This window comes from Oratosquilla oratoria, chromosome 28 (genome assembly GCF_046742065.1).
Source record: "Oratosquilla oratoria isolate Oo_2021 chromosome 28, ASM4674206v1, whole genome shotgun sequence".
NCBI lineage: Eukaryota > Metazoa > Arthropoda > Malacostraca > Stomatopoda > Squillidae > Oratosquilla > Oratosquilla oratoria.
The window spans coordinates 42,387,904-42,404,761 of NC_134804.1; the positions used below are offsets into that span (position 1 = coordinate 42,387,904).

At 40.1% G+C, this 16,858-nt stretch overlaps 1 protein-coding gene across 3 annotated transcripts in view; it reads left to right on the forward strand.

Annotated features, from left to right (window-relative positions):
• Positions 1-452: 452 nt before the first annotated feature.
• The window catches only part of LOC143040345 (uncharacterized), a 38,686-nt gene continuing 22,280 nt past the window's right edge, over positions 453-16,858 (forward strand). The window contains exons 1-3 of one of the 3 annotated variants that reach the window (XM_076211312.1): positions 453-613; positions 7,031-7,097; positions 10,056-10,140. In XM_076211312.1, the coding sequence (XP_076067427.1) occupies positions 10,056-10,140 (85 nt within the window). In that variant the 5' untranslated portion in view covers positions 453-613; positions 7,031-7,097. The remainder of the gene's footprint in view (positions 614-7,030; positions 7,098-10,055; positions 10,141-16,858) is intronic. The other 2 variants (XM_076211310.1, XM_076211313.1) reach the window with 2 other exon arrangements.

A 16,858-nucleotide genomic window follows, 5' to 3' on the forward strand; every position in this document is an offset into this window, starting at 1 on the left:
GTTTAGCAGTGGACTCAGGATGGCTGATTTGATTGATTGGTACGTGTACTACGTCAGACTAAGGGTGATGAAACAAACGGGAACATTTTCAGATCACTTTCTCGTTTCATACATATCCTCCTGCAACTTAAAAATGAGTGAATTCAGTTTGGTGGTTATTTCTATGTTTTTAATATATAATTTCACTGTTTATGCTTTTAATCTAATACGTGGGTGTGGACGTGATCAAAATCTGTATGGAATGTAGTGGAGTCAAATAGGCAGAGGGAATATTGGGGTCTACAAGTTAGTAAACGTCTCTGATTACCTACAGATACAGAGACTGGACTTAAACTGAAATAAAAATATAACATTTCATAATTTTTTTAGATGACCTTGTCATTTTTGTTTGAGATAACCTTATCGCTTGAAGTTTTCTTTGGAAAGACTAGTTAAAGAAAACGAACAACCATCTGTCGCTAAGAAACACATACAAGTTGTTTACAATCTTCGACAAGAACAGTTCCCTGTAAATTTGAGTAGTAGTGTTAGTGTAGCGTAGGTGCACAGGAGTAGGTAATGCACTCAGATTCAACAAAGTTATGACCGCGGAACGCTGATATTGGATAACAAGGTAAATTTCTATATTTCAATGGAACTTTTAAATCGAACAAGTTTGGTGGTATTTGGACGAGGAACAGTACATTGGATTGGAGTACGAAGAAGTGGACTTTAAACATGTAGAGTATAGTATATAGTGAAACATTGGCCGTCATTATTAATCCGTTAATGTTTCAGGCCGTAAGTGTCCAGAGGGGCATTACCAAACACCGACAAACCTGGAAAACTCCTTAAAACCATCATCAAACAGTTATTCTTTAAAACAGTAGTATTGCCAAGTCTTACAATTTTTACAGAATATTATATTTGTCAATTATTATTATGGGTGATCTGTTTCTTGTACTCCTATAGACTTAGTCCCAATCGCAGATTATATACACAATGATAAATACATACAATCCCAAATAAACCAGTGTTCATTGTTTAGATACCTCTAGGCCTAGCCTAGGACTACTGACCAAATTAGGTCACATGTAAATAACTTTTTTTAACAATGATTATGATGTAATCATCACTAGAGAATATTCTGTTCATACAGGTATCCTACTACTTTATATGAATTACTTAAATACAACAAAACTTTTATCCCCACAAACATATAAACTCACCTGGGGTTTTGGCATTGGCTAAGTTTTGTTTATTCATATATGTTTGTACATTCTTTCATAACTTGTTACAAGTCTTACTGCTTGAGCATGTAATAAACTAATGTAATGATGTAGCAATATTCTTTATGGATCACTTGAAGAATTGTCAACTTAGACACAGAGTGATGATTCTTCAGGTGGGCTATCCTAGGGTGACAGATCGAGAGGTAGGCTATGGTTAGGTTAGGTTACATCCATATTTTCTATTCACTGTGGTCTGGGGTGGCTAGTCTTCAGGTGTTGTTGGTTGGAGTGACAATTCTTTAGGTGGGCTATCTTGTGAGTGATTACTCCTCAGGTGGATGATCTGAGGTGATCTTTCTTTATTAATCATACCATCAGATTTGGTGTAAAACTCGCAGTCTAATAATAACATTTGGAGAGGAATTGTGGTGCTTGATGGGGGCCGTTTGACAGGGTTGGTGGTATGTGACAGGTTTGTTGGTGTCAAGTATGACTGCTCAGTGCACTAAACACAATAGAATTGTCTGAAATTTGTCAGAATTAGTATTTCATTGGCAACAACCAGCTCTTTCATTTTTGGGACAAGGTCACCCTGGAGAGGCAGAGATATAGAGGTAGTAAAAGAGAAATTTAGAGGGCAGTAGTGCAGAGGGATGACTTTTGGATGGAGATTAGTCTCCAATCTTAAAAGAATGCTGCCTGAATTTGGTTCACAGAGATGTCATTAAAAGTATGAAATATTGACTACATAAAATTTATGTAGTCAGCACCCCATATAATGGCCATAACTAAACCTCAGAAGAGGACACTGGGCTTTAATAGGGTCAAGGAATAAGGAAACGCCAGAATGTAAAGATGATGGATATTATTGCACTGGGTTAGGTAGATTTGCTATGTTTGATCTAAATTTTCAGTTCAAAATCACAACAAACAAATAGTAGCTCCCAAGTTCATGGCAAAATAGTATACATTTGTTACTTTTCCTGAAAACTAGAAAAACTTTTATTCATGTATTCTTTCAGTTTGGGCTCCATCAATGTCTAAGCTATTCCAATTATTTATGCATTTATATGGAAAAACGTACTTCCTTACATCCTTTAGATCAAATTTGTTCTCTTAAATCCCTACTAACCTTAATCAAGAGATCTCTTCTGTCAATGTAATCTATCCCAGATAGTGACCCGAGTACTGGATACTGTAATCATACCACCTCTTTCTCTTTGATCTTTCAAAGTTGGCTGACCCAATGCTTTTAGTCTCTCCTCATAAGGTTTATCTACCAGCTACAAGCACAGTTTAATCTGCAAATGACAACTGGCTTACCTCCTATTTCTCTACATTCTCACCCACTAACTCCAAACCTCTACATAGCACTTTTACACTAACCTCCTTCTCCACCCCATCCAGGGATCAGTGATGGATACCTAGATGTGGCAATCTTGCAAGATGGACACTGAAGCTCCCCATTTTACTTGTCAATCCCATCACCTCCATCAGGAGATGCAGCCCCAAGGGGTTAACATTTGGTCTCCAGACTGGGCCAAAGATCTCTCTCGATCAACTTCAACTGTAATTCTTACATTTTTTCACAAATGGAAAGCCGACTTGTAATTGCTCCCCTCCTCCTACCATTTTCATTTGGTGACATGGAAATAATCCTGCGCTAATATAACACAGACAATAGTCCAGAGTTCCCTCCAAAAGAGGGCCCAAGGACTGTTGCCAGCCACTGTGGAGCATTGGGTTTTCTACATAGTACAACTCAAGGCAACATTGAATTAACTAACCCCCCCTATACATATACACATTGAATGACCATGGTGATATTGAACAAATCTAACACAGGCCCACCTTCGCCCCAAACCATTTCCTCTTTCCATTTCTAACCTTCACAAAAGACCCCACTACTCTTGTAAAATGTTTGACTGCCCTCGACAGACACCCCCATACATCAGCATCACACCCTGTGATGGCTCCCTGTCAACCCTATCAAATGCTTTCTTCAAATCCATGAGAGCTCAAAATTCATCTTTACCCATTGCCAAAAACTTCTTGCATAGCTGTCTCACTACAAAAACTTTATCTGTGCATGCTCTTATTCTAAAACCACACTACTCTTTCCCAGTTACTTCAACTTTTCCCTTCCTAATCTTCTCATTTAATTCCTTCGCAAGGACCAGTGATGACAGATATTTGAGGCCCCGCATGGAGAAGTGTCCCATGCGACACAATGGCCGGTTTTGAGTTACGCACATATAACACTATTTTGGCCCTTCTACTTCAATCCGAGCATGTTGGAAAGGACAAAACGTGACCTGCAATATGGTTGAAACACTCCTAAAACAAAGTGGTAAAACCTCACGCTCGCTTGGCCGGCGCAGCAAGTCGAGACTTGGTGTGGAGTAGTGTGGCAAGCACCCGGCCGCGGTGTTGTCAAGGTCAAACTCATGCCATCCAGAAGAGCCTACAGTCCAGACTTCTTTGACCTGTCCACAGTCAACCTCCCCGTGAAGTACCAATATGACAGGTTGCTCACGAGGGAGAAGATCACTGACCTACAGTACCTGACTGACGAGTTCATCGCCCAGGCAGATAATCGTCAGTGGTGGCGGGACCTGTTGCTTCGGCAGCAGGACCTCTGCAACCAAGGTGCTCTGGTGTCCTCTGACAGCGAATACGATGCTGATGACCCAAATAACATAATCATGGAGTACGATAGTGTGCTGGCTCCTAACATGGCCTAGCATCTAAGTCATCTGGTTTTGTTGGTTGTTTGTTTGTTTGTATACATGTTGTTTGTTTTTGTTTTGATCTCTCTGTAACTCACATCAGTGGTTTTGTCTTGAAAAATACATTAAAACAATGTTTTCATTATGCTCATAGCTTCAATGACAACAAAGTTATTCATGTTTTACGTTTCCAAAACTTTGGAAGTGATTTCTGGCATTTTAAAAATTGGCGCATGGGACACTTCTTCATGCGGGGCCTCATTTGCTTATGGTGATCCTGAAAGATGGACAGTGGAGCTGCCTATTTGCAAAAAACTTGTCATCAGTGTCATATCCATCAGGAGGTGTAACATTAAGGAACTAATGTTTGGTCTCAAAATTTAGCACAAGATATCTCTATGAACTTCAGCAACATTTCTTACCTTTTCACACATGGAAAGTTGACAACCAACATCTGCTTCCCTCCTCAGCTTGTAACATATAAACAAATTTACACCAGAACAACCCAAATAATAGTCCAAAGTTTCTTCCCAGGGAGATCTATGGAATGCCCCAAGAACCAATGCCAACTTCTGCAAGTTTTCTGCTTAGTGTAACTTGAGGCAACAATAATGATTATTGTTATCATTAAGGATGCTCACTGACTGAACAGGTCAGAGCATCACTACTTGCATCCAAGGTCGAGGTGATGGCAGTTTGAACCCTGCCACTGTTGAGTTGAACTAAGGGCATCATTCATTAAATTCCATGTTACAAAGTCCTCTGTAAGGGGCACTGTCCTAGCCTCTTGATAAGGGGAGTTTGTGATGTTAAACCAAATCATCAATCATCAATAACTCTTTTTTGGGCACCCGTAAAAATACTCTGAATTTGAAAAAAGTCTTTTAGTTTGTTATTTCTCTAGCAATTCTAAGGTACTTTTGTATATGACTCGTTTTTCATTTGACCACACTAAAGTGGTACAATGTTATGCTAAAGTTGTGACCCATAAGGATGCCTCAGCCGTAACATGGGCAATCACATTAATCCCATAAGGGCTATATCAACTGGACTCCCAGTAACTTTGAGAATCCTGTAAGGGATACATTGCCAGCTGGGAGGGGTCATGTTTTGCAACTCAGAAAATTTTTAAGATTGTAATTCTTAACCATTTCTACCTTTGTCAAGACTGCATGTAAATTATTTAAGCAATTTAAGAAATACTTAGGAACATGAATATGTACTATTTATTTGACAAAAATTAAAAAATATAAATATATATTTACAGTGAGAATTGCAATGATTATGGAAAATGCTATAAAATGTATATTAAATTTATTTACAGATATTTAGGAGAAATGCAATGATAAATAGGGACAGATCACAAACATGAAATACAACCAACTTATAGTTGGAAAACAAGACCATTGAGGATGGAGTGCATTGGCATTTGTGGCACTCATCAGGAGGATGGAGTGGGAGAGTAGCTGGAGGTGTTGGGAGAAGAAGGTCCAGGACTTAGTGGTGTGCTGGAACTGGGAGAAGGCACACAGTGGAAGCTCTGAAAGCAATTCCTGGTATCTGATAAACACAAGACTACCTGGCATACAGTACACATCCAGCATGATCAATTAATGTCATCCTTCTCTAAGTTCTTTGAACAGTACTTGCAGGTCTGACTATTAATAATGTACACCAGCATGTGTGTGTCCCTCATATCATACTGGATTTTCTCATGTGGCAGTTGTGCTTTCTGGCCCTTCTTCAGTGGCACTACTGCAGGCAGGTGGTCTGAATAGAGGTGTGTCATTCTTTTGGTAAGGCTTTTCTGACCTCTGGCAAACTTGGAGATCTCCATCCTGAAGGCCTTCAGAGGCATGACCTTCTCCATCAAGGCCTTGCAGTCTCTCTTGTAGAGCAACCAGGCATTGCAAATGCAGAGATCCAGAGTGTAGCCAAATAGCTTCATGTACCACTGTTATGCCCTCACTGGTGTCTTGTATAAATGTGTCAGGATATCTGCTTAGTCACTGTCTCCCATTCTCCCATTGTAGACCTTGATAACACCAGGACAAAGGATTGGTAACTTCCTCTGGGTCTTGTCATACTGTTTGGCTGTCTTCATGGGTCCCACACCAACATCTGTGGACAGCAGTGTCACTGCCTTGTTGTCTCTCCACCTCAAGGCCAGAACACCATCAATTGAAAGGAACTTAAGGAACCCCTGTGTCTTCTTTTCCATCTCCTTGACAGCAGTGGTGCATTTTCAATCCTGTTGATCCTGGCAGTACCAACATAATGCCAAACTTGTCCCTCAGGTACTTTACCAGGTCTATACTGGTAAACCAGTTGTCTACATAAATGGCAGACTCCTTAGGCCTCTTCAGAGTCTTGGCAGGCATAACAACAACCTGGGTGCTAACTGGCAGCAGCTGCTCTTCTTTGGTCAGTTTGGTGTGATGGCTTGTGAATATCAATTCCCCTTGGTAGAGAAGAATGTCATGGATGGATCCATTGACAATTCCATGGGAGAACAACTTGTACCCCAACTTGTTTGGCTTGTTATTTGTGTACTACTGAAGACTGCCTGCCCTTGTGCCCTCATAAACCACCATGACTTTGTCTATAGACTGCTACTTTCTGGAAATGCTGGGTTATTGCTGCAAAAAGAGGCCTTACTTTGAAAAAGCGGTCTGTAGATTAGTGGGAATTATCGTTGTTGAAATGCAACCAAAGACTTGATGAGACAAAACATCTTCAATGGCATGAAGTTTGCCGCCTGTGGGACTCTGTCTGTTGCCTAGTAATCCTCTATGCATGACAGGGAGGTGTTGCCCATGTAGATAATGATCCCAGTGAAAAACGAGTTCATGACAATCAATGGAGAAGGTGGAGTTGATGTTACACTGTCATGCATAGAGGTTCATTTGGAACACAATTTTCCCCTAGAGAGAGAAGGGGAACATTTTCCAGAAGTACTCAACAGGAGGACTGACACAGGGGTTAAGGATGGTGGAAGCTGGCAGGGAGGATATGTGATATCCTTTTTCCAAATCCATTCATGTTGGGGGTTCCCTCAGGGATGTAAAGATGATTCCTCCTCCTCCTCAGGGTCACTGTCATCTGGGAGTGCTTGTGGGTGGACCACATCTGGAGGATCTGTTGAGAGAAGTGTAATGTAAGTAAAGGAACAGAAGATAATTGAAATACAAAATACATACATATAACAAAGGCTTTTTCCCCCTACATGGGGGTAGCCAAAAAAAAAGGCATAGAAACCACTCCCACCCATTCCATTTCCTATATATTCCACTCCCCTCCACCCTCCTCCCTCCCTCCTATCTTGGCACCTCCTGGATGATGGATCATCCCTGCATCCTGTCCACTGCCCTGGGCCAGAAGCAGTGACGCAAGACACAGCACATCCACAGCAAGGCTGCTTCATAAATTCGGCGACCCCCCCTCTCCATCCCCCCATGCAGAAAAGAAGAAGACGGGAAGAATTCCCGTCAGGCTGCGTCAATTTTTTTTTTCTCATACATACTTCCTCATCCCCCATCCCCCATCCCCCACCCACTCCCCCTCATGCATCACAGCATCATCTATATACAACCCCTCTCCATTCACCCCTATCCTCTGTCCTCTCCCATCCTTCCTCCACATACATTCCTCTCTTTTGTAATGCCCCTTTCACCCCCTCCATTCATCTCATCTTAGGACGCCCCCTCATATTCACTCCTTCCACCTCTGCCTTCCACACTTCTTTTACTAATCTTTCTTCTCTCATTCTTTCCATGTGTCCAAAACATCCTAATACTCATTCATCAACCCTATCTCCCAGCTCCCTTTCCACCCCTGTTCTCCTCCTCACCTCCTCATTTCTCACTCTAGCCTAGTAACCCCTATCATACTTCTCAGACATTTCATCTCAAACACATTCAAACTCCTCTTCCTCTTTCATGTTCCATGTTTCTGCCCCGTACAGTGCTGTTGGCACAATCACTCCTTCATACAGTCTCCTTTTAGCATCCATTCCCAATTGTCTATTTCTCATTACACTTTTTAATCCACCAAGGCATTTACTTGCTTCTCTCAATCTACATTTTACCTCCACCCCACTCCTCCCTTCCCTATCACATTCGCACCCAAGTATCTAAAACAATCCACTTCCTCCAGTCTTTCACCCTTAATGCTCACTTCCAGCCTGCTGTCACCCTCTCCTCTTGTACATCTCATCACCTTACTTTTGCCCACATTTATCTTCAGATTCCTTCTTTCACACACCTCACACTCTCACTAACTTCCTCAATCCCTCCTCTGATTCTGCTACAAGCACAGTGTCATCAGCAAACAACAACTGGCTCACCTCCTACTTTTTTCCATTTTCTTTAATCATCTCCAACCCCTGACTCACTATCCTTGCATTCACCTCTCGCATCACCCCATCCATGTAAAGATTGAACAGCCAGGGTGACATAACACATCCCTGACAAAGTCCCACCTTTACCTCAAACCATTTACTCTCTCCATTTCTGATCCTAACACAAGCTCTACTACTCTTGTAAAAACTCTTGACTGCTTTTAACAGCTTTCCTCCTATCCCATATATCTGCTGTACCTCCCACATTGCCTTCCTGTCTACCCTGTCGTAAGCCTTTTCCAGATCCATAAAAGCCCAAAAATCATCCTTACCTTTTCCTATAGCTTTCTCACATATCTATCTTACCACAAAAATCTGATCTACACAACCCTTACCTGTCCTAAACCCACACTGTTCCTCACCAATTACTCCCTCTGTTCCTCTCCTAATCCTCTCAATCAAGACCCTCCCATAAGCCTTCCCAACTACACTCAACAAGCTGATCCCTCTGAAACTACTACACTCACACTTGTCCCTCTTTCCCATGTAAAGCGGAACTATACAGGCACTCCTCCAGTCCTCCGGCACTCTATCCTCTCTTAAACAAACATTTAATAACCTCACCAGCCAGTCCACCATAACTGTACCTCCTTTCTTCAGATATTCTGCATGGCATCCATCCAACCCAGTTGCCTTGCCTGCTCTCATCATCTTAACGGCTGCTTTCACTTCATCCTTCCCTATTTCTCCTTCATTTTCCTCACTCATCACTCTCATTTTCTCAGCGCTTCCCACTGCAACTACCTTTCCCTCCCTATCCTCCCTCACATTTAGCAACTCCCTGTCTTTGTGTAAAGTTATATGTATGCAGTATCCTTCCAAATGAAAGATACTGGCATCCATTACTGATCTTGGGCACCAAGTACATTCAGAGAATTGTGAGCTGTCATTGGTTAGGTTTTGTATTAAACCAGCAACTGCTTCATGAGACTCAGTCAAATCTTTTTATCAGCATAATTTGTGAATGGCAACTTCAGCCATATGGGCATGTGGCATGTTTCCCTGATGTCATCGAGTAGGTAGGTATTATTGCCAAAAGTTCATCGGTGTTCTAATTGTATGGACAATATCATGCCACCACCAAGAGATATTATACATTTATGGTATTGGTACAGCACCAGTTCTCAAATAGGAGATATTTAGCTCCAAGGAATTTCACACAAACCTCTCCACAAAAAACAACTACTGATGGAGATAAAAAGGATATCCAGAGAACTCATGAGTGGAACAAATCAACTAGTCCTGCTGTTTGGAATGGGAAGGATGAGTGTATGGGGGCTTCTTGACAAAAACATAGGGAAAGCCTTCAGTGTATGACTGAAGCAATGTCTCTTTGTGTGTGCTCTCAATTGATGATGAAATGAAAATGAAAAAGGAGGTTGAGTTTACTAACCTTGTTTCTCCATCAGCTCACATATGCTATGCATAGGAAGGTAAGTTTGAAAATGACTTGAGCATAATCCCTTCATTACAGTGACAGTAGTCTAGCAGAAAGATTAGATCAGATTAACCCTAGATTTAGTGACATTCCTACTAAATATGAAGTAATTCTGTATCAGTAAGACTAAAATCTGTGGTTTATATCATTGTATACAAAGGGATCAATCAAGTATTTGTATGATTACCAAGTTGGCTTACCAGACTGTATTCACATGATATTACATGCTTGAATCTGATTAATTTGGGATATAACATAATCTTTACATTTGATTGCAGATGCCTGAAAGAGAACAGCAAATTTGTGGTTTCTTAAACTTCACTCAGCAAGCATACAGATATGGAATTGCTCTGTCATGCATTGGTATGTATTAGATGTGTCCTTTATTTACATGCAGTTGTAGGGACCAACACTAGATACATGCTGGTGGTGGTCCTGTGAGATGGATGTCAGAAAGAAACCTCTCATTGCTGACCATTCAGAAGTTATTACTGCCATCACTTTCATCTAGATGGGGGCTTGCACTACAAAGCAGGCTCAAAATTTCCATGAACTAATTATTCCCTTTCTCCCCCCCCCACACACACACACATGCACACACACTACACTGACAGAAGAGGTCTATTTATTAGAGACTGGAGGGCTTTAAGAGGTCATGAGAACAAATTTAGAAAAAATAGATATCTAAAGGATGTAAAGAAATGCAGTTTTCCATAGAGATGTACAAATACCTAGAATACATAGCTTAGGTGATACAGCCCAAACTGGAACAATGCATGAATTCAAATCTAAGTAAATTGGAAAATAAGGATATAGCCCAAGTTAGAACCATTCATGAATTTGAAGCTAAGTATGCTAAATTGGAGATTAAGAGATAGGACTCCATAAGTGTTGCCTCCTTCCTGTATATTGTAATTAGGTAAATACATGCACATACTGTAAACATGTGTACATACACATACACTCACTTCTACAGCAGTCCATGTGTGTCTCCCACATTCCTGCTGATATGTCTGTCAGGTGACAGGTTGTCTATTATCATTACTCCCAAATCTTTCTCTTCTTTTGTTTTTGTAATGGGTTCTCTTCCTAAGGAATAGTTTAAGGATGGTCTTTTGTTGATATTGTGCATTTCCAGTACTTTGCAATTTTAGGTACTGAAATTCATTCCCTATTCTTGGCGTCATGCAAAAATAGTGTCTAGATCTTTTTGCAATAGTCACAGTCCTCATTTTTCACTCTTCTCATGATTTTTGCATTGCTGGGCAAGTGAATTAAGGTGTTGTTACTTGCTGTGAAGGTCGAGGGGATGGCGAATTGAGCCCTGCCACCAGAGAAGTTGGACCAAGGACATGGTTCATTATATACCACACTACAAAGTCCTGTGTAAGGGGCACTGTCCTAACCTCCTGATAGGGGGGAGCTTGTGACGTTAAACCATAGAAAAAAAATTGGCATAGCTTGTTATACCTTCCATCATGTCATAAACATACATACATACATACATATACCAAGGCTTTTTCCCCCTTACTAGGGAGGTAGCCAAAAAGGAAAAGGCATAAAATCATTCCCACCCATTCCATCCCCGAAAACACTCCACACCCCTCCACCCTCCCTCCCATCTTAGCACCTCCTAGATGTCATAAACATAAACATTATTGATGCAAGCACTGAACCCTCTGGAACTCCACTTATATGTGTTGTTGTCTAGGGATTGTTACTCTGGGGCAGTGCAGGATGTGTGGTGACGAGGGGGACTTTGCATGGATAAGCGAAACACTAAGTCATAGTAGAGTATCTATTGTTAAACTAGCCATGACTGGCCATTACAAAGGGCTAGTACTGACTAACTGAGGTACAGGCCTGGGCATGGTATCTGGCATGTAGTCTGGCACCTTTTGTTGCCAGGTGAATTTTGTGGTTATAACAATACAGATAAGAATATTGGATATATGGATATATATGTGACATAAGGGAAACACTTGTATATGTATGGGGAATCTGCATGCAAATATGTATAGGGGTGACTCTACAAAATACATGAAATACTTATGGAATACACATATGGCATCAGCGCATGGGGGTAGTGCCTATGAAGTAGAGGTAGTGGTTACATAAGGTTATATAACATAGCAGTGCTTGGGACTGCATAGGTCTAACTGTGCACATAATTACTACGTAGATAATTACCACATAGAACAATTATTATAAAGAAAATAACTACTATGTACAGTATAAAACAATTACTACAGGTGTGGAGATTGCATCTAGGGCAGTTTGATTCGGAGACCGGGCCTATTCTGTGTTGTCACTGTCTTAGAGTTGGATAGTGTCCTGAGTACAAGTGTATTAATGTGGTTCTAACTTCTCATGAGAGTTTTTTTTTGTGTGGTGCTGGGTATTGTGTGTGAGGTATTGAGTTTGGTGGTCTGTTTTGAAGAGCTTGATTAGTGATCTTGGTGTGAATGTGTCTTAGTCGGGATGTATGGTGCGGTATTGGTGGTAGGTTGTATATGTTTGAATAGTAAGCTGATGGCATTTTTTTTTATTCAGCTGTCAGTTCTTGTGTGGTATGAGATTCATGAGTGGGATTGAAGGCTCTATACATAGAACTGTGTACCTGTCATTTTCATATGATATTCTTGGGGAAAATATTTGTTGTGTGTGCAGGTGTCCTATTGGGGTGTTTTTGGTGTATCCTGTTATTATTCTCAAAGGTTAGTTTTGTATAGGTTATCAAGTGTCACTTTCATTGTTGAGAACATTGTTGTGGAAGCATAAATGTGTGGTTATCATGATTTATTTGTATATAGTAATTAGTTTCCTTGTGTTGTCCAAACCCTGTGCTTGCAATTGGTTTTACTAGGTTTATTTTCTTGTTGGGTTTTGCCGTCAGATTTTTGACATATGGGGAAAAAGCCTTTGGTATATGTATGTATTATGATTTTATATATATAATATATATACACACACACATATACACAGTGGTACCTCAACATGAGTGCACCAACATCTATTACTCTGATATATGAGCCACTGCTAGGTCAGTTTTTTGCCTTGGATTATGAACAGAAAATCAAGATGCAAGCAAGCTTCCTAAAACTGCTGTTTCAGGAAGCTTGTGGCATGCAGAGCACACAGCATCATCTGCTGCCTTTTCTCCTTCAATTCCACATGTTCACCACATTCAGATGCATCTCTTGTGTTTTGCTCATGTTTGTGTTTGCCTTTGTTTATCGCATTTATACTAAACTTTTTGTTCTTTAGCATCAGGGGTCCAGAGAAAGTCACTGGCAAGGAGAGTGGTGATAAGAAAAAGTGTATAATGTCAATGGAAATTAAACTTGAAATAATAGAAAAACATGAGTGAGGTGTGTATACGAGTGACTTGGCAAGGCAGTATGAGCATAGTACATTGATGATATGTACAATCTTAAAAAAAAAAGAAAAAAAAAAATCAAGAGCTTAACAGCAGTGAAAGGTACACCCACTCCTCGTTTAACGACCTACTCGGTTAACGACAACTCGGAGTAACGACGGGCTTTATGACAGACCAATATTCGTTTAACATAAATCTCCCGAAGTTACGACGTTGTGTACAATAATTAAGTTGGCTGAGGCAAATTTGTATGATGTTATAAATGAACTTGTACGGTGTATATTAGCTGTGAGGTAAAGTGTTCTGAAGCTTAGGTCTACATTACCATCCAGCAAGCTGGAAAAACTACCTGGGGCACAATATATACCGGTAGTGGTAAATTTTTAGTTTCGACCAAGGGCGCAATATAGCAATAGAAAATTAATTATTAATTTTGTAAATTATAATGTATCAACATAATATGCAATTTTGTGAGCGGAAATAAAAAAAAGGTGCTAAAACAAATTTCGTAAGTAACGAAGTCATGTCGAACGAATGGTACACCATGTTTGTTATAATAGATGCCGATGTCGAGGAAATGAAAGGGTGATAAATTCGCCTAAGCTAGACTAAACTAACCTAACCTGTGTTTGATAAATCATTACCTGCAAATTAAATGTCATCCGGCTCGTCCTCGTTGTCGTCGTCGTGAGAGACGTTGGCAGACGACAAGATGGCGTCCCGATCCTATGCTACCGACTTCGTTCATTAGCATATTTTCTTGTAGCATGGTATTTTTTACTTTCATTTCCGCCCACAAAATTGCATATTATGTTGATACATTTTAATTTACAAAATTAACAATTAATTTTCTATTGCTATATTGCGCCCATGGTCGAAACTAAAAAAATACCCCGGTATTCAATATGGAAGGTCAGCATACGCGGATTTGGTCATACACGGTAATTTTGGGAACATAACCACCGTAAATAAACAGTAAATAAAGCTTTAATGTACTGTATAAAAGAGGGAAATACACGAAAATAAAAATACATGTATTGCTGGACATTGTACATACAGTACATGTACGTATATGTATACACTTTCGCTTAATGACCAGTTCGGTTAACGACGGCGCACTGGTCCCAATTGTCGTCGTTAAACGAGGAATGGTTGTATTACCATTCTTTCAAAATTGAGGACAAATGTCCATGAAGAGATGGAGAAGCTGCTACTGTTGTGGATGAAGGAGAAGCAGCTGTCAGGGGATATCATAATGGAGGCAATTACTTGTGAAAAAGCACGCATAACTTTTGGCAACTTAACCCCTTCCATACGGTGACGTCTATGTAGGCGTCATGAGGAGCAAGTGGGTACGCAGGATGCCGATGTCGGCGTCTTGATTATATTTATTGTAGTTGTACCTGCGTGACCCCCATACTCTGTCAACTGGCTTCATCATAATTTCTATGGTTACCAAAATTCATGGGTGAAAGAGAGAACGATCGATACAGCGGTGACTTTATTTTTTATAATGTAAGTATTATGACACAACATCGTACGTCTGGCAGCTAATGCTGCCCGCGAGATTTTGGCCTGGAGTGAGGTGGTTAAAAAGAGAGGCACCAGGGGGTTCAGCAGACAAGCCATTGGATGAATCATTCAAAGCAAGTTGTGGATTGTTCGAGAATTTCAAGAGAAGATGAGCCGTTCTTTCGTTGGTGAGTTAAGGAGAGACAGTGAACTTGGGTGTGAAGGCAGCTGAGGAGTACATTTAATGTGTTGCTGAAATTATTGTAAAAGAAGACTACATCCCTCAACAAGTTTTTAACTGTGATGAAACAAGATTGTTCTGGAAGAAGATGCCATGGAGGACTTTCATATCGGCAGAGAAAAGGAAGTTGCCAGGCCAATAACCCATGAAGGATTGGTTGACTCTTGCATTGTGGGCAAATGTGAGTGGTGATTGAAATTGAAAGCCAAAAATCCCAGAGCTTTTAAGATGCACAAGATCTTAGATGAAAGATTGCAAATTATGTGGAGAGCAAACGCAAAAGTGTGGGTCACCAGGTAGTTCTTTACCGAATGGGTAAATCTCATCTTTGGTCCTTCTGTCAAGAAGTACCTGCACGAAAATGGCCTTCCACTGAAAGCATTACTAATCCTTGACAGTGCCACCTGCTCACCCACCACGTCTTTAGAGCCCATGGATCAGCAGGTCATTGGTAATTTCAAGAAACTCCACCAAGCACTTGTTCCACGGCTGCTTTGAAGTGACCAAAAACACCAACCTCACCCGTCATGAGTTCTGGAAAGAGTATTACAACATTGTTGTATGCCTACACATTCTTGATTTGGCATGGCAGGGGGTTACTAATACCACATCGAAATCTGCTTGGAAAAAGTTGTCCTGACATCATGCTTGAATGTGAATTTGAAGGATTTGAACCTGAATTCTATCCCAATCCGAAAGTGTTGGAGGAGATCATGTCCCTCAGAAAGTCTGAGTCTGGAGCTGGATGAGAGAGATGTCAATGAGCTCATTGAGGAACACGAACAGGAACTCTTGGCAGAGGAGTTGAAGGAGTTACTGATGCTACAAGAGATTACTAGTGAGGAGGAGGCAGAGCTGGAGGTTATCTCTACAACTTAGATAAAAGAAATGTTGGCAATGTGGGAGAAGCTTTCCAGTTTCATTGAAAAGAAACATCTGGAAAAGTGGACACTGGTCATGCTTCAGCACTGTTTAATGACAATTGCCTATCACTTTTTAATAACATTTTGAAAGGAAGGCGGAAACAAATTTCCGTGGATAAGGTTTTATTCAAAAGGCCTGGAAAGGAAAGTGCTGAAAGCGAGACAAAAAAAAAAGTTGAAAAAAAAGAAAAAAGTTGTTAAGTTTATGCTATGTACATACATACATACCAAAGTTTATGCTATGTACATACATACATACCAAGGCTTTTTCTTATGCTAAGTGAAAAAAAAGTGTAGCAATCAAGGTTAGGCCTAAGTCTATGTATAAGCTAGTGTGTGTGTAAATAGCCTAGTTCAATCAAATTAGAAATTAAAAATAAACCACTTAATTATTATAGATTTGACTTTGTTTTGAAGTATATTACATATGTAATCTTAATTAAGAACATATTTAATGCTATAAATTTGGGGGAGATTGGGATGTTTTTAGAGGGAGGGAATGAATTAAGATAATTTGTTATTTCAAACGGGGAAAATTGCTTTGAGATATGAGCATATTGAGTTACGAGCTCAGTCATGGAATGAATTATGCTCGTATGTCGAGGTACCACTGTTTATATATACCGGTATATATATATATATATATATATATATATATATATATATATATATATATATATATATATATATATATATATATATATATATAGATATATATATATGAAGGGTTTAGCTGTTTAATTTTACTCCAGCTACAAATACCACAACATGGGTAATCTTGCATAACCTTCCCTCAGATCACTTTCCTATAAAATCATATGTGATTGGAGGAAGTTGAAATGAAGTGTGGATAAAAGTGTTATGAGGTGTACAAGGGGAGAGGGTGGCAGTAAGTTGGGAGTAAGTCTAAAAGGAGAGGTTAGAGGTGGGTAGTTTTTAGTATTTATGGTAAATTTTAGCAGGGAATGTAGGAGTGGGGCTGGAGGTAAACTGAAGAGTGATGGAAGCGAATAAATGTCGTGAGTG